Source organism: Chlorella variabilis (assembly GCF_000147415.1).
Source record: "Chlorella variabilis unplaced genomic scaffold CHLNCscaffold_1, whole genome shotgun sequence".
NCBI classification, from domain to species: domain Eukaryota; kingdom Viridiplantae; phylum Chlorophyta; class Trebouxiophyceae; order Chlorellales; family Chlorellaceae; genus Chlorella; species Chlorella variabilis.
This window is the reverse complement of record NW_005435087.1, coordinates 2,640,947-2,659,150: the sequence shown is the minus strand read 5'-3', so window position 1 is coordinate 2,659,150 and position 18,204 is coordinate 2,640,947. Positions and strand designations below refer to the sequence as shown.

Here is an 18,204-nt window from a genome sequence, read left to right as displayed (position 1 = left end):
ACCCTCAGCTGGGACACGCCCCCGGCGGTGGCAGCCCGCATTTTGATATGCGCTGGCCTCTGCCTAGCTCTTACCTCGTGCCTGTTGCACATCCCTTGCTGGCCCCCGCTGGGCGCCACCCGCGATTGTTGGAGCAGGGGCGTCCGCCCCCGTGTGCACTCCCCGCTCTGTTGGCCGCCTGATTTCATTCCGACCCCGCGTGTAGCGTAGCTGGCTGCCCCGCAGCGCGCCGTTGGGAGATTATCAGCAGGTGCTGGGAGACAAGGGGTGTCCCTCCAGTGTCCTCAACTCTGCTGAGGGCAGCCCCTGCAGCAGCGCGTTCGGCCGCCGCCCGCCCCCGCGGTGCCATCACCTGAGGGCTGCCTCTCTGCCATGGTTGTCAGCCCCGCCGTTCCTCTGGACCGCAATAGCAGCCTGGGCGTCAAGGGAACTTTACAGTGGCGGCAGGCGGACCAGAGGCGGCCCACGCGGAAAGGGGGTAGCATGGGACGCCAGCAGAGGGCAGGCACAGACTTGGGGCACACGCTGTGCCGCCGCCGCCTGGGCCCGTCCCTGGGCCCCGCCGCCAGCGGCTCTCAGGCGCTGCCACCCAGCGGCGCTCGAATCCTCTCAAAGCCACTCTAACTCTGAAGGGACAAGCAAGCACTCATGCAGGCCTCAGTGCAGCCTGCTGAGCTCCTCCACAAGCTGCGTCACGCTCTCCACCGTTGCGCCGCCGCCCGCCATGGCGGCGATCACCGCCTCGGCGCTGTCCCGCCTGCAGCAGCGCCACAGGGGGGAGCCGCGCCGTGAGCAGGAGACAGGGTTGGGTGGTCGGCGAGGGCATGAGGGCAGGCGGTGCTGGGGAGCTTGGTGCAAACACGTGCAAGGCTCGCAAGGGAGGGGGAGGCCGCCATCCTCCCACGCCTCCCACACCGCCCAGCACAAGTTTAGTGAGTGATTGATAACAGAATTGATGACTGAATAATGCTGACAGCAGCTCACTTGAGGTCCAGAAACTGCTCGATCAGGTCGCCATCCACAAACTGGCGGGCGGGGGTGGCGGGCATGTGCTGGTTGCTGAAGGCGCGCCACTGCACGGCAGGGAGGCAGGTCGGCGGGGGCAGGGAAAGGGCGGGTCGGTGGGACAGGGGCAGGCCAATCTGCTACTAACCCCAGTAGAAAGGTGCTAGATAAAAAACACACCCTGGCCGTGTACATGCTATCTGCCGCTACATGGGCCGCCCATCGTGGCAGCAGCAGCGGCAGCAGCCACACATGCAAGCCACGAGGCATGTGTGAGTTGCGTGCTGTCGAGTGGCGCGGTAGGCAGCAGGTCGGGTGGTGCAAGGGGCACAGGGCTGTGGCCAGCCAGCACAACCCCCGCCTTTCTTCCCGCCGCACCTGGGCGTGGTCGAAGCCGCCCACTCCCTTCACCACCTTCCGCATAGCTTCCTGCAGCGACTCCAGCAGCTGGTACTGCGCATGCGGCAGGCTGGCCACCACCCCGATCACGCCATTGATGGTGCCAAACAGCACGGTGGGGATCTGCGACAGCTCTGCAGCAGCAGCGACACAACAATGGCGGCCAATTCGGGGCAGGGGGCGGAGGCTTGCAGGAAGGCAACGCACCATGCGCACGCGCAGCTGCCCTCTTCCTCACCCCCGCCCTTCAGCAGGACCCCACCTGAGTCTGGCAGCCGCATGACCAGAGACCCCGGCTGGAAGCGGTTGACAAACTCGCCCAGGTGGTACCGCCCCACCGTCTGCGGTGCAAGTTGCGGTACCGATGGAGATTGCAACACAAACCAGACGGCAAAGGGGGAGCCGCCAGCAAGGTCCCCGGCAGCGTCCGCGCTTCCCCAATCTGTGGCGCGGCCCCTGCTCCACACACAAATCAAGCGCACAGCCCCGCCACCACCACGGCCCGCCCGCCCGCCCACCCACCTCCAGCCGGCTGCGCTCCTCGTCGGTGGCTGCGTCTGCGTTGCGCCTCACCGTGAACAGGTTGTAGCTGTTCTCGGCGCCTGCAGGAAAGCAGGGGACGGCGCAGGTGCGGGAGATGAGGCATGTGTCGGCCGCCGAGCCACCCCACTGCACCACGCCACACCTCATCACATACATTGATGGAACTAAACGCGTGTCGACCTAAACACACACAAACCCCACACCCCTCACAGAGGCCCCACAACACAATAAAACACGCCATGCCACGCCACCCACCCATATACGTGTCGTCATCCAGGACGGTGACGGCGCTCATCCAGTTGGGGTGGAAGTCCCGCGCCCGCAGCTCCAGCGCCCCCTCCTCCTCCCCCCACGCCAGCAGCTGGATGCTCTTCATCAGGTCGCCTGCAGGGCAGGGAGTTGGGGTGGAGGGTGAGGTGTGTGTGTGAGGTGTGTGGGCGAGGCGGGCAATAGGGAGAGGAAGGCGGAGAAGAGAAGCAGCCAGGGGGGTGGGCCGATGGGTCAGGGGCCCCAGACCCAGCCCTGCAGCCTGCCTGCCTTCACCCCTGCCTGCCCCTCCCATCGCTGCGTGCACCCTGCCTCGCACACCCAGCCCCACACCCACAAAGCAAAGGCACGCCAGCAGCACGCACCCACAACCACCAGGTCGCCACGAGTGGCGAGGTAGAGCGCCAGCACGTGGCCTGCGTGGCTGCACTCCGGCACCAGCGCCCGCCCGCCTTCGCCCTGCTCCAGCCACCTGCCGCGAGCGGGCGAGGGAGGCAGACAAAGGAGGGGCAGGCACACAGCATGCTGCTCAGCTGGTGCGCACCCATGTGTGTGTGTGTGTGTGTGGCAGGCTGAGCGGCTCCCTGACAGCAAGACCGCGTTGCCCCAGCAGCTGCCGCCCTGCCAACCACCCACACGTGCACGGCGCACCGCATGGCACCACCACGCCCCGCCGCCGACACAAAAGTCACACGAAGACAAAGGGGGGCACCATCGCCGCACACTGGGCGCACCGCAAGGCACACCAGCCAGCCGCCGCCGCTCCTGCCGGGGCCCCGCTCACTTGTACATCTGCACCCGGCTGTTGATGCCCGCCAGCAGCCGTCCCTGGAACTCCGCCAGCGAGTACACCGCGCCTCGCGTCTCCTTCTCACACACCACGCACAGCTTGCCGCCAGCCGCCGCCAGCACAAAAATGCGGCCCTGGGGAGGGAGGCAGGGGTAGGGGCGCAGAGTGAGGGCCGCGGCGGTGAGGCTCTGGCGGGCACAGAGGGGGCACCGGCAGCTCCGCGGCGCCGCACGGGGATGCAGATTCGGCGGCGGCGCGGGGCCGGCTGCCTGGCGACTAACCTGCCCACCCGCCTGCCAACCCGGCGCAGGGGAGCAGAGGAGGCGAGCAGAGGGGCAGGGAGAGGCAGCAGGCTGGCGCACCTTGGTGGGTTCAGGCTCGTTGGGCGGCGCGAAGGCTGTGCCCACCACATAGTATGTGGCTGGGTCATCGCCCAGCTGTGTGCTGCACAGGGAGCAGGCCAGCTCATGCTGCTGCAGCTGCAGCCGGTCCAGCAGCTCGAAGGTCTGCTCATCCACCAGCCGCACGCTGTCGCCCCCCTCTGTAGCGGCACGCAGCGGCGGCGCAGAAATTGGGGGGCGGCAGTTGAGCGGCGCCGTTTGCCGCCATGCGGCAGCGGCAGCAGCAGGCGGGGCAGTGCAGGCCGAACATGGAGCAGCGGCCAATTGCTGCTGCATGCGGCATGCAGCAGAGAGCGGTGGCCTGGTTGAAACGCTGCAGATTGCCACACATGTGGCGGCGGCACTGCAGGGCGGGCCGGTGGCACTGGCAGGCTGAGCAGCTCACCGCCGCTGATGGTGGCCTGGGTGCAGGTGACAGCAAAGGTGCGGCTCGTCTCCTGGTGGGCGATGCGCCGCGGCTGCTCGCCCAGCGGTACCGTGCGCACGTGCAGCTTCTGCGGGCACCGGTAGCCGGGTATGTGTGGGGGGGTAAAGCAGCAGGAGGGTACAGGGCACGATGCAAGGAGCAGGCAGCTGCTATGGTGCACACACAGAGCGACCTCTCTCCACCCACGCCACCGGCCCATGCCCATTCCTCCCGAACTCGCGCTCTCCCTCCTCCCTGTGCCACCCCCACGCTGCACAGCCTCCCAAGCCCAAGCCCCTCCGCATAGGCTGCCCGCACAGGCTGCCCGCAAAGGCTGCCCGCACAGGCTGCGCACACACACAGGCTGCCCACACAGGCTGCCCACACAGGCTGCCCACACACACAGGCTGCCCACCTGGATCTCGTCGATGGTCCCGATCAGCAGCGCCTCCTGCTTGCCCAGCGCCAGGCTGTCTGGGAAGGCGGCTGTGTTGAAGGAGGTCATGTGGCTCACCTGCGGGCAGAAACTCCAGGGCTGGCGGTGGGCGCACACTTATAAGTTTCTCAAGCAGAAACTGAGTTTCCCCGCCCGCCAGGGACCTGCCACCAACTCAGGGCTGGCGGTCTGGCCCGCCTGCCGCCGCCAAGCTCCTGCTACCACCGTGATCCGATGCCCCCTTGCTCCGTCCCTCGCAGGCAGGCCAGACCTGCCTCGTGCTGTGGCTGCACCCGCCTGCCGACGCCTCACGCCTCACTCCTCACCCCCAGCCGGCCCCGCCCCAAGCAGCCAGCCAGCCACACCTCGTTCTCATTCAGGTTGGAGTACAGGAGCTTGCGGTTGGAGGAATAGATGACGGTGGGCCGGTCGCTGGCGGCAAACACGGCGGCGGCGCCGCGGCTCCTGCGGGGCAGGGAGGGAGGTGCACGAAGAGGGTGAGCGGGCGAGCGAGCGGCATGGCTCGGTGTCTCGGGAGGGCGAGGTAAGGGGCTGTCCCCGCCAGCCAGCTCTTGCGGGAGCCGCCGCAAACCCCTCGCTGCAGCTTCCCCAACCGCCGCAGCAGCAGTACACCCCGACCGACCTGAAGGTACGGAGCGAGATGGGCTTGGTGCCCAGCGCAATCTTTTTGCGGTCGGTGGGGCCATCGGCGTCCAGCCTGCATGCCGGGGAGCCAGGCAGGCACGGTGGCAACCCAGCCGCAAGCGGTGGAGGAGCTCGGCCAGCGGCAAACATGCCTGCAAGCCTTGCCTACACAGGCCCGCACGCCGGGCTGACGAGGGGCCCACCTCTCCCTCGCCGACCTCCGCTTCGCCGGCCGGCCCTCGACCCAAACCTCGCTCACGCCCGCCCCCCAGCCGCAGCACGCCACCACCCCCAGCCCTGCAGGCGAGCCTCACCGGTAGTTGACGAGCTGGCCGTCCCCCAGCCCATACATCAGATAGGTGTCTCCTTCGAACTGGGCAAACAAGGTGCTGCGGGGGATGACGTCGGTGGGCAGCTTCTCGCGGAACAGGGGCGCCAGGGAGGGCAGGGCGAAGATGTGGGCCTCCAAGGCCCAGCTGCCCACCGCCACCACCTCGCTGGCCTCGCTGCTGGCGCCTGCGCGACGGGAAGAAAGCGCGGGGCGGGACGGGGCGGGGCGCGAGGCAGGTGGCAGGGTGGGCGTGTGGTGCGAGCGTTGCACGGGCAGGGCCAGACGCGATGCAAGCAAGGTGTCATCCAACACGGTGTGTGGAGCACGGCATTCAAAATGGTGCCACCTGGGCGCCACCTCAGCGCCGCCGCCGCCACCTCGGCGTCGCCGCCACCTCAGCGCCGCCACCTCAGCTCACCCACGGGCGTGATGTCCAGGCAGGCTATGTCTGCATCCAGCTGCACCCGCCCCTTCTCCTCTATCTGGCCATCCCCAAGCTCCAGGTACACGAGCGTGCGCCCGCCCACAGCCGCCACCAGCTGCAGCAGGCAGCAGGGACGGCGGGGACAGCAGCAGGCGGACGTTTTCGGAAGTGCACGCTGTTGGCGGCGGCGCCTGCTCCTGCCTCATGACCCAGCAGGTATCAACGAGCAATGCATCACACACACAGGCATGGGGAGGAGTTTAGGGCAGGGAGCGCGACGGGAGAAGGGCGGATGGCAAGGCGCGGCGAGAGCAGGCATGGGCGGCAGCCGGCGCGCACCTGCGTGGGGCTGGCGGCGGCGATGGTGATGCGTCCGTCGGCGCCCGGCTCCCACTGCGTGACCAGCTGCTGCGTCATGCAGTCCACCAGGCGAAACGCCGTGGCCGTGACTTGGAGCAGCTGGTCGTGCACCGTATTGGCGCAGCACAGCGTCTGCAGGGCAGAGGTGGCAGGGCGGCCATGGGCAGGCAGGCAAGGTGCGGTGGTGGCAGAGGGTGGACGGGCGGGGGAAGCAGGCAGGGGCAGCGGCGGAGGTGGGAGGGGAGCAGAGCCAGGTGCACGGTTATGGAAGTGCATGGGAGGATGCTGGGATGTGGGGAGTCGACAGGCCACAGGATAGAGCAGGGCGAGCACGCCGGTGCGCAGCCCTGGCCCTCCCTCTGCTTCCGCCACCATTGAAGCATGCGCTGCTGTTGGTTAGGGCAGGGAAACAGAACCTTGGTACCAAACCAAACAGAAAACTCACCAGGGCTGTGCTGTTGAAGCCCGGGATCTCAGCCTCATCCAGCTCATCCTCTGCCAGGCGGGCACAACAGGGCACAGCGGGGCACAGCAGGCTCAGCAGGCACAGGCGCGTCGGGCAAGCCGACACGCCACTCCGCGCGGGGCCAGACGCTTGCACAGCCAGAAGGTGCCGAGCTGTGCTGCCACAATCCACGCACGCTGGCCATCCCCACGCCCGCCCCTGCCCCGCCCAAACAGATCCCAAGACTGCCAAAGGTCGTATCGTTCATGGGCAGCCCACGCCCCACACCTGCATTCATGCCCAGCACGCGGGTCTCTCCGGAAAAGGTGAGCACCAGGTATGTGTCGTGCGCGTCCATGAAAGTCCTGCAGCAGGACAGGCAACACGGGAGGAAAGGGGCACAGGGCCAGGCCAGGCGAGTCGATGAGGGTCCACCAGGGGAGAGGCGCTGCCACGGGGAAAGGCAAGGGGGCGTGAGGCTGGCTGGGCAGGGCACAGGTGGGGGTTGGTGTGGCACTCCTGCCTGGGGTGCAGCTGTCAACTATTAGGGCAGGCGCAGCATGTGCAGGCAGGCGCCACGAGATGGTTTGGCACGCGGCAGGCAGGCGGGCCACGGCAGGCAGCAGGTGGCGGGCGGGCGGGCGCGGCGCCGCACTTGCGCAGGCTCCAAAGGTCCTTGATGCCGGGAAGCTCCACGAGCGCCTGCTCCACCACGCCGATGCCGTTGCGCACGATGCGCAGGCTGCCGTCCACGCCCGTGCCCGAGCAGGTGACCACCTGCGATGCGAGCGGCGGCAGGGCGGGGCGTGGTGGGGTGAAGCTGCCGGGCTGCAAGCACGGCAGCGACCTGGCGAGCTCCCACCGCCGACTCGTCCCTGGCGCCCCACCCGGCTCTGGGCCGGCCGCCAAACTCTCACCCACACCCACCACCAATGCACACGCATGCCATGCCGCAGACTCTACCACCCAAGCCAACAGACCCAACACAGAGTGGACACCACACCGCTCCGCCCTGCCCTCCGCCGTACCGCAGCTCCCAGCGTGCGCCCACTCCGCTGCCCCTCCCAACCCTCATCGTCCACCGGAACACAAAGCCTCCAGCAGCCACTGCTAAACAAGCAATCCCAGCAACCCCCACCCGGCCCTGCAAAACTAGCACCCCTAGCCGCCCCCACCCGGCCCTGCCAAACTGGCAGCCCTAGCAGCCGCCCACCCGGCCCTGCAAAACTAGCAGCCCTAGCAGCCCCCGCCCAGCCCTGCAACCCCAGCAGCCCTAGCGGCCGCCCACCTGGCCCTGCCCCTGCCGCTCCAGGTCCACCACTGCAAAGTCCACGATGGGCCCCAGGTTGGGCTGGCTGTCCAGAACCTCCACAAAGCTGGTGGGCTGGGAGGGGTCGGGAGGCGAGGAGTGCAGCCTGCGGAGTGGAGGAAAGCGCGGCAGGTGGAGGAAAGCGCGGCAGGTGGAGGAACGCGCGGCAGGTGGAGGGCGCGGAGCTGGGCGCGCGATGGCCCGAATCACGGCACGGCGCAGGCGCTGCACCGCCCACGGCGCCGCAGGACTCGACTCTCCAGCTGTGCGCCGCTCATGACAGCCACAGCGCAGCTCCTGGCAGCTCCCCCCCGCATTGATTGACCGCCTCCCTCCCTCCTTCCCTGCCTAGCCCCACCGTATCAGTTGTGAGTCTCCAAAGCTGCTGCCCACAAACACCACCCCGCTGTCGAGGTAGGCGATGGTGGAGGCGGCGGGGGTGCGGCCCAGCGGCTCAAGCTTGAGGCCCGCCACGGCGCCGGCGCCGGCGCCGCTGCTGCTGGACGCGCCCGCGGCGCCCTCCTCGCGCAGCAGCAGCAGCAGATACAGGTTGCCCAGGAAGTCGGAGAGCAGGAAGCGGGAGCCGTCGTCGTCCACCTGGCCATACGCCTGCGAGCGGTACATGCGGTACATGCAGTGCAACAGGGGGAGTACAGGTGAGGGACGCAGGGGTACAGTACGCACAGGCAGCAGAGGGCCCACTGCCACGAGAGGTGTGCCTAGCGTGCGGTGGTGGGAGGGGCGTCTGGGCCAGCCAGCCAGCCAGCTACGGAGGGATGCTGGGTAGCCGCAGGCGGCTCAAGCAGGGGCGGACACGGGAGCAGCGCGCAGGCAAGGTGCAGGCAGGGGGCGGCAGGCGGGGCGTGCCTTGACCAGCGTGGGCTTGATGGCGGCAGACCGGACCACGCCCGGCGCGATGAACGTCACCACGCTCTCGCCCACCACCATCGCGCCGCCGCTGGCGGGCACGGGTATCAGCATGGAGGCGCCGGCATCCAGGTTGGACTGCTGCCAGGGCCCCTCCACAAGCTCCTGGCAGGCGGAAGCAGGGCGGAGCCGGCAGGATGGGGTTTCAGCGCATGGGCTGTATCCGGCAGCGATCAAGGCAGGGTGTTGGCAGGCAGGCCGGATGGAGCAAACGGCCGGCAGCGGCAGCTTCCAGGCTTGAACACCCGAACGCCACTGCACGGCGGCGGCCTACTGCACAGCGGCCGCAGCACCGGCGGTGCCGCTGCTGCGCTGTGCTCTGTACTGCCCTGCTGTACTGCAGCCATCCCGCACCTTTTCCCGCAGGCTGACTTCATACGTCTTCACGTGCCGCTGCTCCTTGGTATCTTCATACAGTACCGCGATGGTGGGCGCCGCGCAGCCGTCTGCGCGGGGCGATGAGGGCAGCGCGCGCGCAGCGGGGCAGCAGCACAGCAGGGCAGAAGGGTGAGGGAGGCAGCCCTCTGGCGTGTGGGGCAGCCACGGCAGGCAGGCAAGGGGCACGGTGGGCTGCAGGGCAACGGGAAGGGAGCTACCAGCTGCCAGCCGCGCCGTTGCTCGCCGGCCCAGCACACGCAAACTGCGCCACCCGCCAGCCCAGCTGCCGGCCGCCCAGGCGGGACGACTGCCCAGCCGCACGACGCACCCCAACCCGGCCGCCCTGGGATGGCACCAGCCGCCTGCCACACGCACACGCAAGCCCACCCACCAGCCCATCTGAAGCCAGCCCCGCCCTACCCGGCACCCACCCAGGAAGGCGATGTCAACCACTTTGAGCTCATCCAGGCGCATGTTGAAGGCCTCTTGCAGCCCGCCCCGCTCATCCATGGGGATGACCTGCAGGCAGATGGCGGGGGTGGGATGGGGCGGGACGGTGGGCAAAGAGGGAGGGAGGGAGGTAAGGGAGGAGACCGAGGGTGTAGACCCAGCCTCAGCCACAAGCGGCGGGAGCTCTTCGCCGGCCCAGGCCTGCCCCCCCCGAGGCTCCTGCCAGCACCTCGCCTGCCGGATGCCGGGCCCCAGCCATCCCCAGACCCCAGCCGCCCCCCACGGTCTCCCTGCCCTCGCCAGGCCTCGCCAGCTGTCTGTCCCCCTGCTGTCCAGCAGCGCTCGCTGCTCCCCCTCCTGCCGCCCCCCACCTTGAACAGGCCGTCGTAGAGGTGCAGGCCGATGAGGCGGCACTGCGGGTCCACGATGCCGCGTTGCCCCAGCTCCACCTGCCGCCCCACACGGTCGGAGGCATCGCCGTTGGCCCGCGTCACCAGCTCGCCTGCACGCCCGGCAGCCAGCAGCAGGGAGGCCGGGTGAAGCAGCAGGAGCGGCGGCGGCGGCGGTGGCGGCGGCGGAGCTGGCTTGGCTTGGCTAGCTGGCGCTGGCCCACCATCCGTGCAATCCTGCTGCGCCCCAGCCGGCAGCAGCCCACCGCCGCGCACCCTGCCATCAAACACGAACCAACACAAGCGACACCAGACGCATGCAGCCCAGCAGCACGCGGCGAGCACCGCCCTCCTCCCATCACCAAATGCAAATGCAACGCAACGCGACGCGAAGGAGGTCGGCAGCAGCACGCACCGCTCTCCTCGTCGAATCCCAGCACACAAAACTTGTTTCGCTCGGTCAGCAGCAGCAGCAGGTCACGAGGCTCAGAGGCGGGACGGAACAGCTGCAGCGCCGCCACCCGGCCGTACAGCGGCACGTCCAGCACCCCCTGAAGCCCCTCGGCCGTCAGCCGGTGCACCTCCAGCTGCGTGCTCTTGCTGCGGGGAGCGAGGGAGGCGGGCGGGGCGACGCGGGCCTGGTGGGCAGCAGGGCGGAGGTGCCGCCGGGCGGCCGCGCCAGAGGGAGAAGGCAGCAGGCAGGCGTGGCAACCCGGGGCATGGGCCCAAGACTTCCATCCAGCAGCGGCCCAGGGGGAGATGCCCATGGCAGATGGGCATACATGTATCTGCCAGGCAGGCGGGCAGGCAGGCAGGCAGGCGGGCAGGCAGGCAGGCAGGCAGGCAGGCAGGCAGGCGGGCGGGCGGCGACCAGCGGGCGACTCACGAGATGACGAGGTTGAGGTCGCTGGCGGCGGTGAAGTGGCCCACCGCGCTGTGCTGCACCGAGGTGGGCTTGTGGGCCGACACCACATAGTTGTACTGGCACCCCTCCTGCGGTACAGGTGGGCGCTTGGGGAAGTAGTCAGCCTGTGTAGTGTGTAGTCCTGCGGGAGGCTGGACGTCAGCGGCGGCGGCGGCGGCGGGCCGGGCCGCCCGGGGCTCCTCTCTCACCTGCCCTATCTCCAGCACCATGGCGCCACGCTGCACCCCTCAGGCCGTTGTTGCAGCGGGCTGCCTGGCGGCAGCAGCGGCGCAGGGGCACACGATCGATGTGCGAGGCAGGGAGGGGCAGCAGGGCCCCGCGTTGCTCCCAGCACACCCGATCAGCAATGCCTTGCGCCAATGAATGGCTGAATTGGCTGGAGTTTTGCCCTCAGCACTGCTATCGGGGTGTCGCGGGCAGGGTTCCCTGGAAGGTGCGCCGATCAATTCGGGTGCAACTACCGATGGACAGGCGCTGCAAGGAGAGAACTGCGATGACAGGCTGGCGGGGTCGCGTGGCAGGAGTGTCGGCAAGCATGGAAAGGCTCCCTTTAAGCCACATTGCCCAGCTCCGATACCACAATTGCCGAGATCATCGTGTATGCAAAGCTTGGAGCAGCCATGCTGGTAACTTGGCCACTTTGCATGAGATTGGCGGTGAGCCAGCCGCGGGGGCTGCTGCCAGAGGTTGCCGCAGGGCTGGCCAGCGCGCAGTGGATGCCGGCGGGCCGGGTGGGGCAAGGGGCATGGCCGAGGGAGGGGGGGGCGGTGTGCAGCGGCGGCCCACGTCCCGCTGTACAATTCCGCAATACAGCCCAGCCTCCCATCCACCCCTGCCGCTGGCCTGCAGGCTTGACTGCGTAGCACAATGGCCATCTTCGACGTCAAAGTCGTCATTGTGGGCGATGCAGGCTGTGGTGAGCGGGCCCCACTTGCCGCCCACCGCTCCTGCGGTCGACTCGCCGGCTGCCGCTCGCGGGCCGAGGCCGGCTGCAGTCAGGCACACTCACTCCCACACACACATGTCCACTGCTGCTGCACAAGCTTGCCTGCATCTTGCTAGCTGCTGGCCAGTCCCACGCCGGGGCCCCCATGCTCACCGCCACCTCCTGCCCCTGCTCCCACCCTGCTCCCGTGCCGCAGGCAAGAGCAGCCTGCTGCAGCGCCTGCTGACGGGGCGGTTCCAGCGAGACTTGAACCCCACCTATGCCCCGGAATTCGGAGCCAAGAAGGTGGGGAGTGGTGGTGGTGGTGTGTGTGTGTGTGTGTGTGGCGAGGGCAACAGCGCATCGCTGCCGGTCGTCCCCAATTCTGCACCAAGGTTGCTGGCTGCTGCCGCAGCGCCACCGCCCCCCAACCGCTGCCCCAGCCTGCTGTGATGCGTGCAGATAGAGGTGGAGGTGGCGGCCTGTGACAAGGCGGGCAGCAGGGCCGGCAGCACGTGTAGCGGGGCCAACAGCGGCGGCGGCGGTGGGCAGGATACCGGGGCCGTCGCAAGCCGCCGTGTTACCTGCGGCATCTGGGATACCTCCGGCTCCTCCCGCTTCCATTCTGTCAGCCGCAGGTGCAAAGCTGCCTGGCCCCTCCCTGCCTGGCTGGTGTAGCAGGCACAGCAGGCCTGCGTCGGGTGCTGCATGTGGTGCCGTTCCTTGCACTGCTTGCCCTTGCGCTGCGCCGCTGCCCTGACATTGGGCACTCCCACAAGCCCTGCCCGCCCTTCCTACGGCCCCGCCTGCCTGTGCCTGCCCCTGCCCGACGGCCTCCCAGGTTCGTCAATGGCGCCGATGCGGTGCTGGTGTGTTGGGACCCGTCAAGCAGGCAGAGCTGGGACAGGCTGCGGGCGTGGGTGAGCTGAGTCTAGGCGCCGCCGCCGCTGCCGGCTGCCGCGTACTGCCGCATACTGCCCCAGTGCTGGCAGTCGCAGGGCTCCTCAAAGCCTGCCTCGTGGATACCACTAGTCGTGCTGGCCCCCGGCGGGCCCCGGTGCCTGCATGCCAAGCCTCCATGGCCCGCCGCCACAGCTTGCCTCCCTCACACGAGCCCCCTGTCCCGCTCCTCCGCTGCCCCAACCCGCCCCTGCCCCCTCAGGTAGGAGACGCCCGGGCTCAAGAGCCAGCGGCGCTCATCTACCTGTGCGCCTGCAAGAGCGACCTGCTGGCGCCAGCTCAGCGCGTGCCAGCTCAGCAGGCGGCGGCCGCCGAGCCGGCACTGGAGGTGGAGGTGGAGCGGGTGAACGGCGGCGGCGGCGCGGCCCCGATCTCGCCCTGGCTCTGGCTGCAGCAGCAGCAGCAGCAGCAGGCGCAGCAGCAGCAGCAGCAGCAGGCGCAGCAGCAGCAGGCGCAGCAGCAGGCGCAGCAGCAGCAGCAGCAGCAGCAGGCGCAGCCGCAGCCGCGGGCAGAGCCGCAGGTCGCGGCGGCGGGCTGGAAGTCTCCCGCGCGCGGCGCCGGCGGCAGGCGGTCCCTGGATGCACCCACCACCCCTCTGAAGGCCGACCGGCAGTCGCCGTCGGGCAGCCAGGGCACGCCGGGGTCGCCGGTGCCAGCCACGGCGGCGGGGCGGAAAGTGGCGGCGGAGCACGCGCGGGCGGCGGCGGCCGAGGTGGTCGCCAGTCTGACGGGGCAGGCGGTGCCCTCGCCGTTTGCGGCCGCAGCACAGCCGCCGGCCGGCAGCGGGGCCTGGTTGCCTGGCCAGCGCCCCGGCAGCGGCGCCTCGCACGCCTCTGCATCCCCAAGCGGCGGCGGCGGCGGCGCCTCCCCGGAGGGTTGGCAGGCGGCGAGCTCCGGCGCCTCCCACCAGCGTGCCTCTAAGCCGGGATCGCGGCAGCAGGAGCAGCGGCGGCAGCAGCAGGAGCGGCAGCGCGGCGCCTCGCCCGAGGCAGGCGGCAGCCCGGCAGCTGGTGGGCGGCGGGTGGGCACGCCCCGCCGCCGCCCGCGCGTGCGCCTGCAGCAGGAGAGCGACGGCGAGGGCGAGGAGGAGGAGGAGGCGGCGCCGCCGCTGCAGCAGGCTGCGGTACCGCAGGCTGCCATCCAGCACTACTGCCGCACGGAGGGCCTCCCTCTGGTGTGGGTGTCGTCGCGCACAGGTGGGCTGAGGGCTGTGACTTTAGGTTTGGGGTAATGGGTATGCGGCCAGGCGCTGCTGGCCTCGCCTCCACCAGGCTGCGCCGCTGCGGCAGTCAGCTGCAGCTGGCCGGCCGCAGCGCAGCGCACCCTAGTGCAGCGCAGCGCGCCGGCCTGGTGGCGTTGCAGGCGGGGCAGCGCCCTTGGCTGACTGCTCACGATTCAGGACCCGGCCCTGTGCCTGGCGCCTGCAGGCGAGGGGGTGGTGGAAGCCTTCCGCACCATTGCCCATGAGGCGGTGAGCCAGCAGCAGCGCCGCGGCGCGCAGGAGCGGGGCCTTCTGCAGCAGGGCGGGCGCTGGCCGGCGCTGCGGAGCCGCTCGCGGCAGGGGCACGAGGGCGAGCGCCCGGGCGCGCCTGCAGCCAGCCGGCCAGCCTCCCGCAGCCCCTCGCTGCCGCCCCAGCAGCGGCCGCAGGCCGGAGGGCAGGCCCCGCGGCCGCAGTCAGCCGGCAGCAGCAGCCGGCGCGTGGGCGCAGCGGGAGGGGGCGAGGGCGCGGGGCGGCGCAGCGGCAGCCGGAGTGCCTCGCACCTGCCTCGCACCGCTGCCGGCGGCAGCAGGGGCGGCAGCAGGGCCGGCAGCACGGCTGGCAGCACAGGCCTAGGGCTGCAGCAGCAGCAGCACGAGTATGTTCTTGGCACCTCCCAGTTTGAGGCCGGGCGGCGGAGAGGGCCCGAGGAGAAGTCTTGCTGCATCAGCTGAGCTGGCACCCAGCCCGCGACGTGCTTAACGTGCTGTGGCGGGGGAGCCTCGACTGAGTTGGCGGCTGGTTAGGCAGGTAACCTCCTGTACCGCTCATACACCCCCCCCGCGGAGCATGCCTGCATGCACCAGCTTGTATGCGCCATCTGCTTTTTGTTCGTGCCCGCTCCCTTCACAGGTCTGCATTCCCTGCACTGTATAGCCGACGATATGTAAGCAAGTATCTATGATCTAGATCATAAGGTTAGCAAGCAGCCAGGTCACCAAAAGCAGCAGCCACAGCCACATCAGGCATCCCGGTTGCCGAATGAGACATCCCAGTTGCAGCGCCGGTACCCAGCAGGCAGCAGAGCAGGCTGGCAGTCAGCGAGGCATCCCAGTCGCCTCATGCAGCATCCCGGTTGCCGAATGAGGCATCCTAGTTGCAGCGCCGGTACCCAGCAGGCAGCAGAGAAGGCTGACCATCACGGCCTCTTGCCAGGTCACGGGGCACCGCCACAGGAGGAAGCCGACTCTGCACCTGTTTGCCTGCCCTATCCCGGCCTGGCTTCTGATCCTTTTGTTACAGACACATGAACTCGATTAAAGTACAAGAACAGGGCTCCTCTCAAGACAGCGTCCTCGCACGTGTGGGCACGTGTGGGGCCGTTCCCACCAAGGCTGCTAAAGGTGCTGGGCGCGCCTTCACTCCAAAATATCCTCCTGCACCAAGGGTAGGGCGGGGCCAAGGGGACTCGAGCCAGTCATCTGCACGGCGGCGCCACAAGCATCCCACACTTCCCCCGCAAGTTGGCCACGCCCGCCGGCTGCTGCCCCAGCTGCTACCCCAGCCGCTGCCCCGCCCGGCACCCGGCCAACCCACCACACGCGCACTGGAGCCAGCCGTGAGCGCACACCAGCCAGTGCGCCCTGCACCAATGCACGCACCTGCGTGATGGTGGAGTGCTGCTGCTCGTCCTTGGTGATTCGCCACATGAACTCCGCGTGCTCGCGGGTGCCAATCAGCCGCGCAAACTGCGGTGGCGGCGGCGGCGGCGGCGCGGGTGGCGTCAAGGGAGGCAGGAGAAGGGAAGCAGCGGGGCATGGGCATGCGGCAGGGAGCGCCTCTGATGCAGCACCAGCCCCAGCACCACCCCACCCCGCCCATCCACAGGGTGCACACGAATAGAACATGGCCCACCTGCTCGTCATGCGTGATCACTACTAGCTGGAAGTTCTCCTGCAGCAGACCACAGCAGGCACAGCAGGCTCGGCGTGAGCCGGGGGCGGGCGGGCGGACCCTGCCTTCCGCAGCTGGAGCCGTCACGCCCGCCGCACCGCCAGCGAGTTTTCCCTCCATGCCAGTTGGCTGCCCCTGCCAGCGAGCCAGTGAGCGGGCACGCAAGCAAAATGGCCCCCAGAGCAGCAGCAGGGAGGAGGCCTTGCCTGGTCCCTGCGAGCCAGCATGATGGAGCGGAGCGCCTCCGCCAGGCTGGCGCTGTTGTCTGCACAGGCGCGGGCGGGCGGTCGGGGCGCGGAGGGATGCTCAGAACGGTGCGATGCTGCGCAGGCAGGCAGCCATGGCAGCGCCGTGCAGCAGGGCAGGGGCGGGCCCGGGGCTTCTCAGGGGCGAAGCGATGCGGCATCCTGGCTGGCTCCGCTGCTCAGTCTGCTGTCGCCCACTGCCCTGCCTACGCCGGCACGCGTCTCCACCGCCCCACCTCCCCGCCTCCCGTGTGCCACCCAGCCCCGCCCTGCCCCTGCCCCTGCGCCACCCACCAGCATCCAGGTTGGTGGTGGGCTCGTCCAGCGCCAGGATGCCGCAGTTGAGGCAGAAGGTCTCAGCCAGGGCCAGCCGGATGATGAGGCAGGCCAGCACCTGCAGCGCACCGGCAGCGTCGGCGGCGGCCGTGGAGATGGCACCGAGAAGGTAGGGTCAGCGCAGCAGGCTGGGAGGCACACGGGCACCCGCCCACCACCCCCTTCGCGACACCCAGCACCACGTGCCCTGCACGCACGCGCACACACACAGACGCACAATGCACACGCACGCACGCGCGCGCGCACACACACACACACAGACATGCACGGACACATGCAACACACAAACACAGGCACCCACCCACCCACCCACACCCACACACGCCCGCACCTTCTGCCCCGCCGAGCAGCGGCCGCGCATGTCGAGCTCCGCGCCGCCGGTGTGCATCACAACCCGGTAGTTGTAGGAGCGCCCCGCTGCGCCCTCCTGGTCCGCCTTGATCTGCGAGGCGGGTGTGGGGGACGCGGGGGATTAGAAGAGGGAGCAAAGAGCCAGGGAGTGGGTGGGTGGGACATGGGGTGTGGGGTGGTGGATTGGGGTGCGCGTGGTGGTGGGGCAGCAGGCCGCAGCAAGCAGCCCCGGCAGATGAAGCGAGCGGCCGGCATTGCGCATTTGCAGACCCCGTTTGTGTCTATGAGTCGCGCTGCTGTCATGACCACCAGCACCAGCACCGATAATGCTGGGAAAACAGCAGGCTACTCTCTAGCCCTACCCTGGATGTAGTCGATGTCTGAGTGCGCACAGCCACCACCACCACCACCACCCTGCCCGTCCCCAAGCAGCCACCAGCCACCTCCACCCCCACCTGTATATAGTCGATGTCTGAGTTGCGGTACGTCTTCTGCCACAGCTCCTTCACGATTGTGTTGATGTCTGCCATCTTAGAGGTGTGGAAGGAGAGCAGCGCCTTCTCCAGGGCCTGCCGGCGGGGGGACAAGGGGTGGTTGGGAGTCGGCCGGCAGGTGTGGGGCCCCAACAGAGCCCGAGCTGCTGCGGCGCTTCCCCAGGTTCGCTACAGCAACACACACACGCGCAGAAAAAAGGAACAGAGGCAGGCCGCCCCCGCACCCAAAAGCAAGGACAAGAGGCGGCCCACCCCTCGCCCACAACGCAGGAACAGAGGCAGGCCACCCCCACCACAACCGCCGCCACAAGGCAGGACAAGGAGCAGGCCCCCCACCCAACCCCACCTTGTGATACTTCTCCAAGTCGCTGTTGGCCATCTCCGTTGTTGTCAGCTCCACCACCCCCAGCTTGAACTTCTCCTCCACGGCGGCGTACTGCGCAACGTCCAGGTCCCGCTGGCAGGCGGCCACCTGCAGCGATGGAAGAGGGCGGGGGGTCGGGCAGGGGACGGGGAAAGGGAGCTTGGGCTGGCACTTCCTTCACTGGCAGCAGCAGCAGCGGCCGGAGCAGCAGCAGCAGGAGGAGGGACAGCAGGAGGAGCAGGAGGAGGAGCAGAAACAGGGAGAGCGGCCCGCGCGGCGGCAGCAGCAGGTCGGGTGAGGCGGCAGGCAGCCGCGGGCCGCGCAGCGCCGCAGCTCGGGGCCTGCAGTCGCCCCGCCGCACCCGGTCCCGGATGGTAGCCAGAGCACCGTGCTTCATGTCTCGATCGGTACGCAGCCTCTGCAGCCGCGCATCCAGCGCCGAGTACTCGCCCTGTATGGCCGCCTTGTCTCCTACCTGCGGGCCGCGGCGGCGTGGGGCTTGCAGCGTGGGACAGGAGTGGGTTTGTTGCATGTGTGGTGGAGGTGG

The 18,204-nt window shown here is 69.1% G+C and overlaps 2 protein-coding genes across 2 annotated transcripts; one reads left to right on the top strand and one right to left on the bottom strand.

Moving 5' to 3' along the window:
* Nucleotides 1-420: 420 nt before the first annotated feature.
* Nucleotides 421-11,282, bottom strand: CHLNCDRAFT_29381 (hypothetical protein). Its single transcript, XM_005851878.1, has 28 exons — nucleotides 11,019-11,282; nucleotides 10,792-10,898; nucleotides 10,321-10,505; nucleotides 9,888-10,018; nucleotides 9,498-9,585; nucleotides 9,043-9,134; nucleotides 8,635-8,793; nucleotides 8,120-8,370; nucleotides 7,741-7,867; nucleotides 7,108-7,229; nucleotides 6,741-6,817; nucleotides 6,453-6,502; nucleotides 5,987-6,139; nucleotides 5,632-5,762; nucleotides 5,207-5,398; nucleotides 4,891-4,965; nucleotides 4,613-4,712; nucleotides 4,227-4,325; nucleotides 3,791-3,899; nucleotides 3,367-3,545; nucleotides 2,999-3,138; nucleotides 2,580-2,686; nucleotides 2,203-2,331; nucleotides 1,927-2,006; nucleotides 1,667-1,745; nucleotides 1,384-1,538; nucleotides 985-1,073; nucleotides 421-757 (listed from the first exon to the last, which is right to left on the bottom strand). The coding sequence occupies exons 1-28, from the start codon at nucleotides 11,037-11,039 to the stop codon at nucleotides 658-660; spliced, it is 3,327 nt and encodes a 1,108-aa protein (XP_005851940.1). The 5' UTR covers nucleotides 11,040-11,282; the 3' UTR covers nucleotides 421-657.
* Nucleotides 11,283-11,697: 415 nt separating this feature from the next.
* On the top strand, nucleotides 11,698-14,648 carry CHLNCDRAFT_133601 (hypothetical protein; the record flags this gene model as incomplete). The annotated part of the gene is made up of 6 exons (XM_005852194.1): nucleotides 11,698-11,746; nucleotides 11,973-12,061; nucleotides 12,218-12,393; nucleotides 12,597-12,675; nucleotides 12,918-13,911; nucleotides 14,143-14,648. 6 exons carry the CDS (start codon nucleotides 11,698-11,700, stop codon nucleotides 14,646-14,648), a joined length of 1,893 nt encoding a protein of 630 aa, XP_005852256.1.
* Between the last annotated feature and the right edge of the window lie 3,556 nt (nucleotides 14,649-18,204).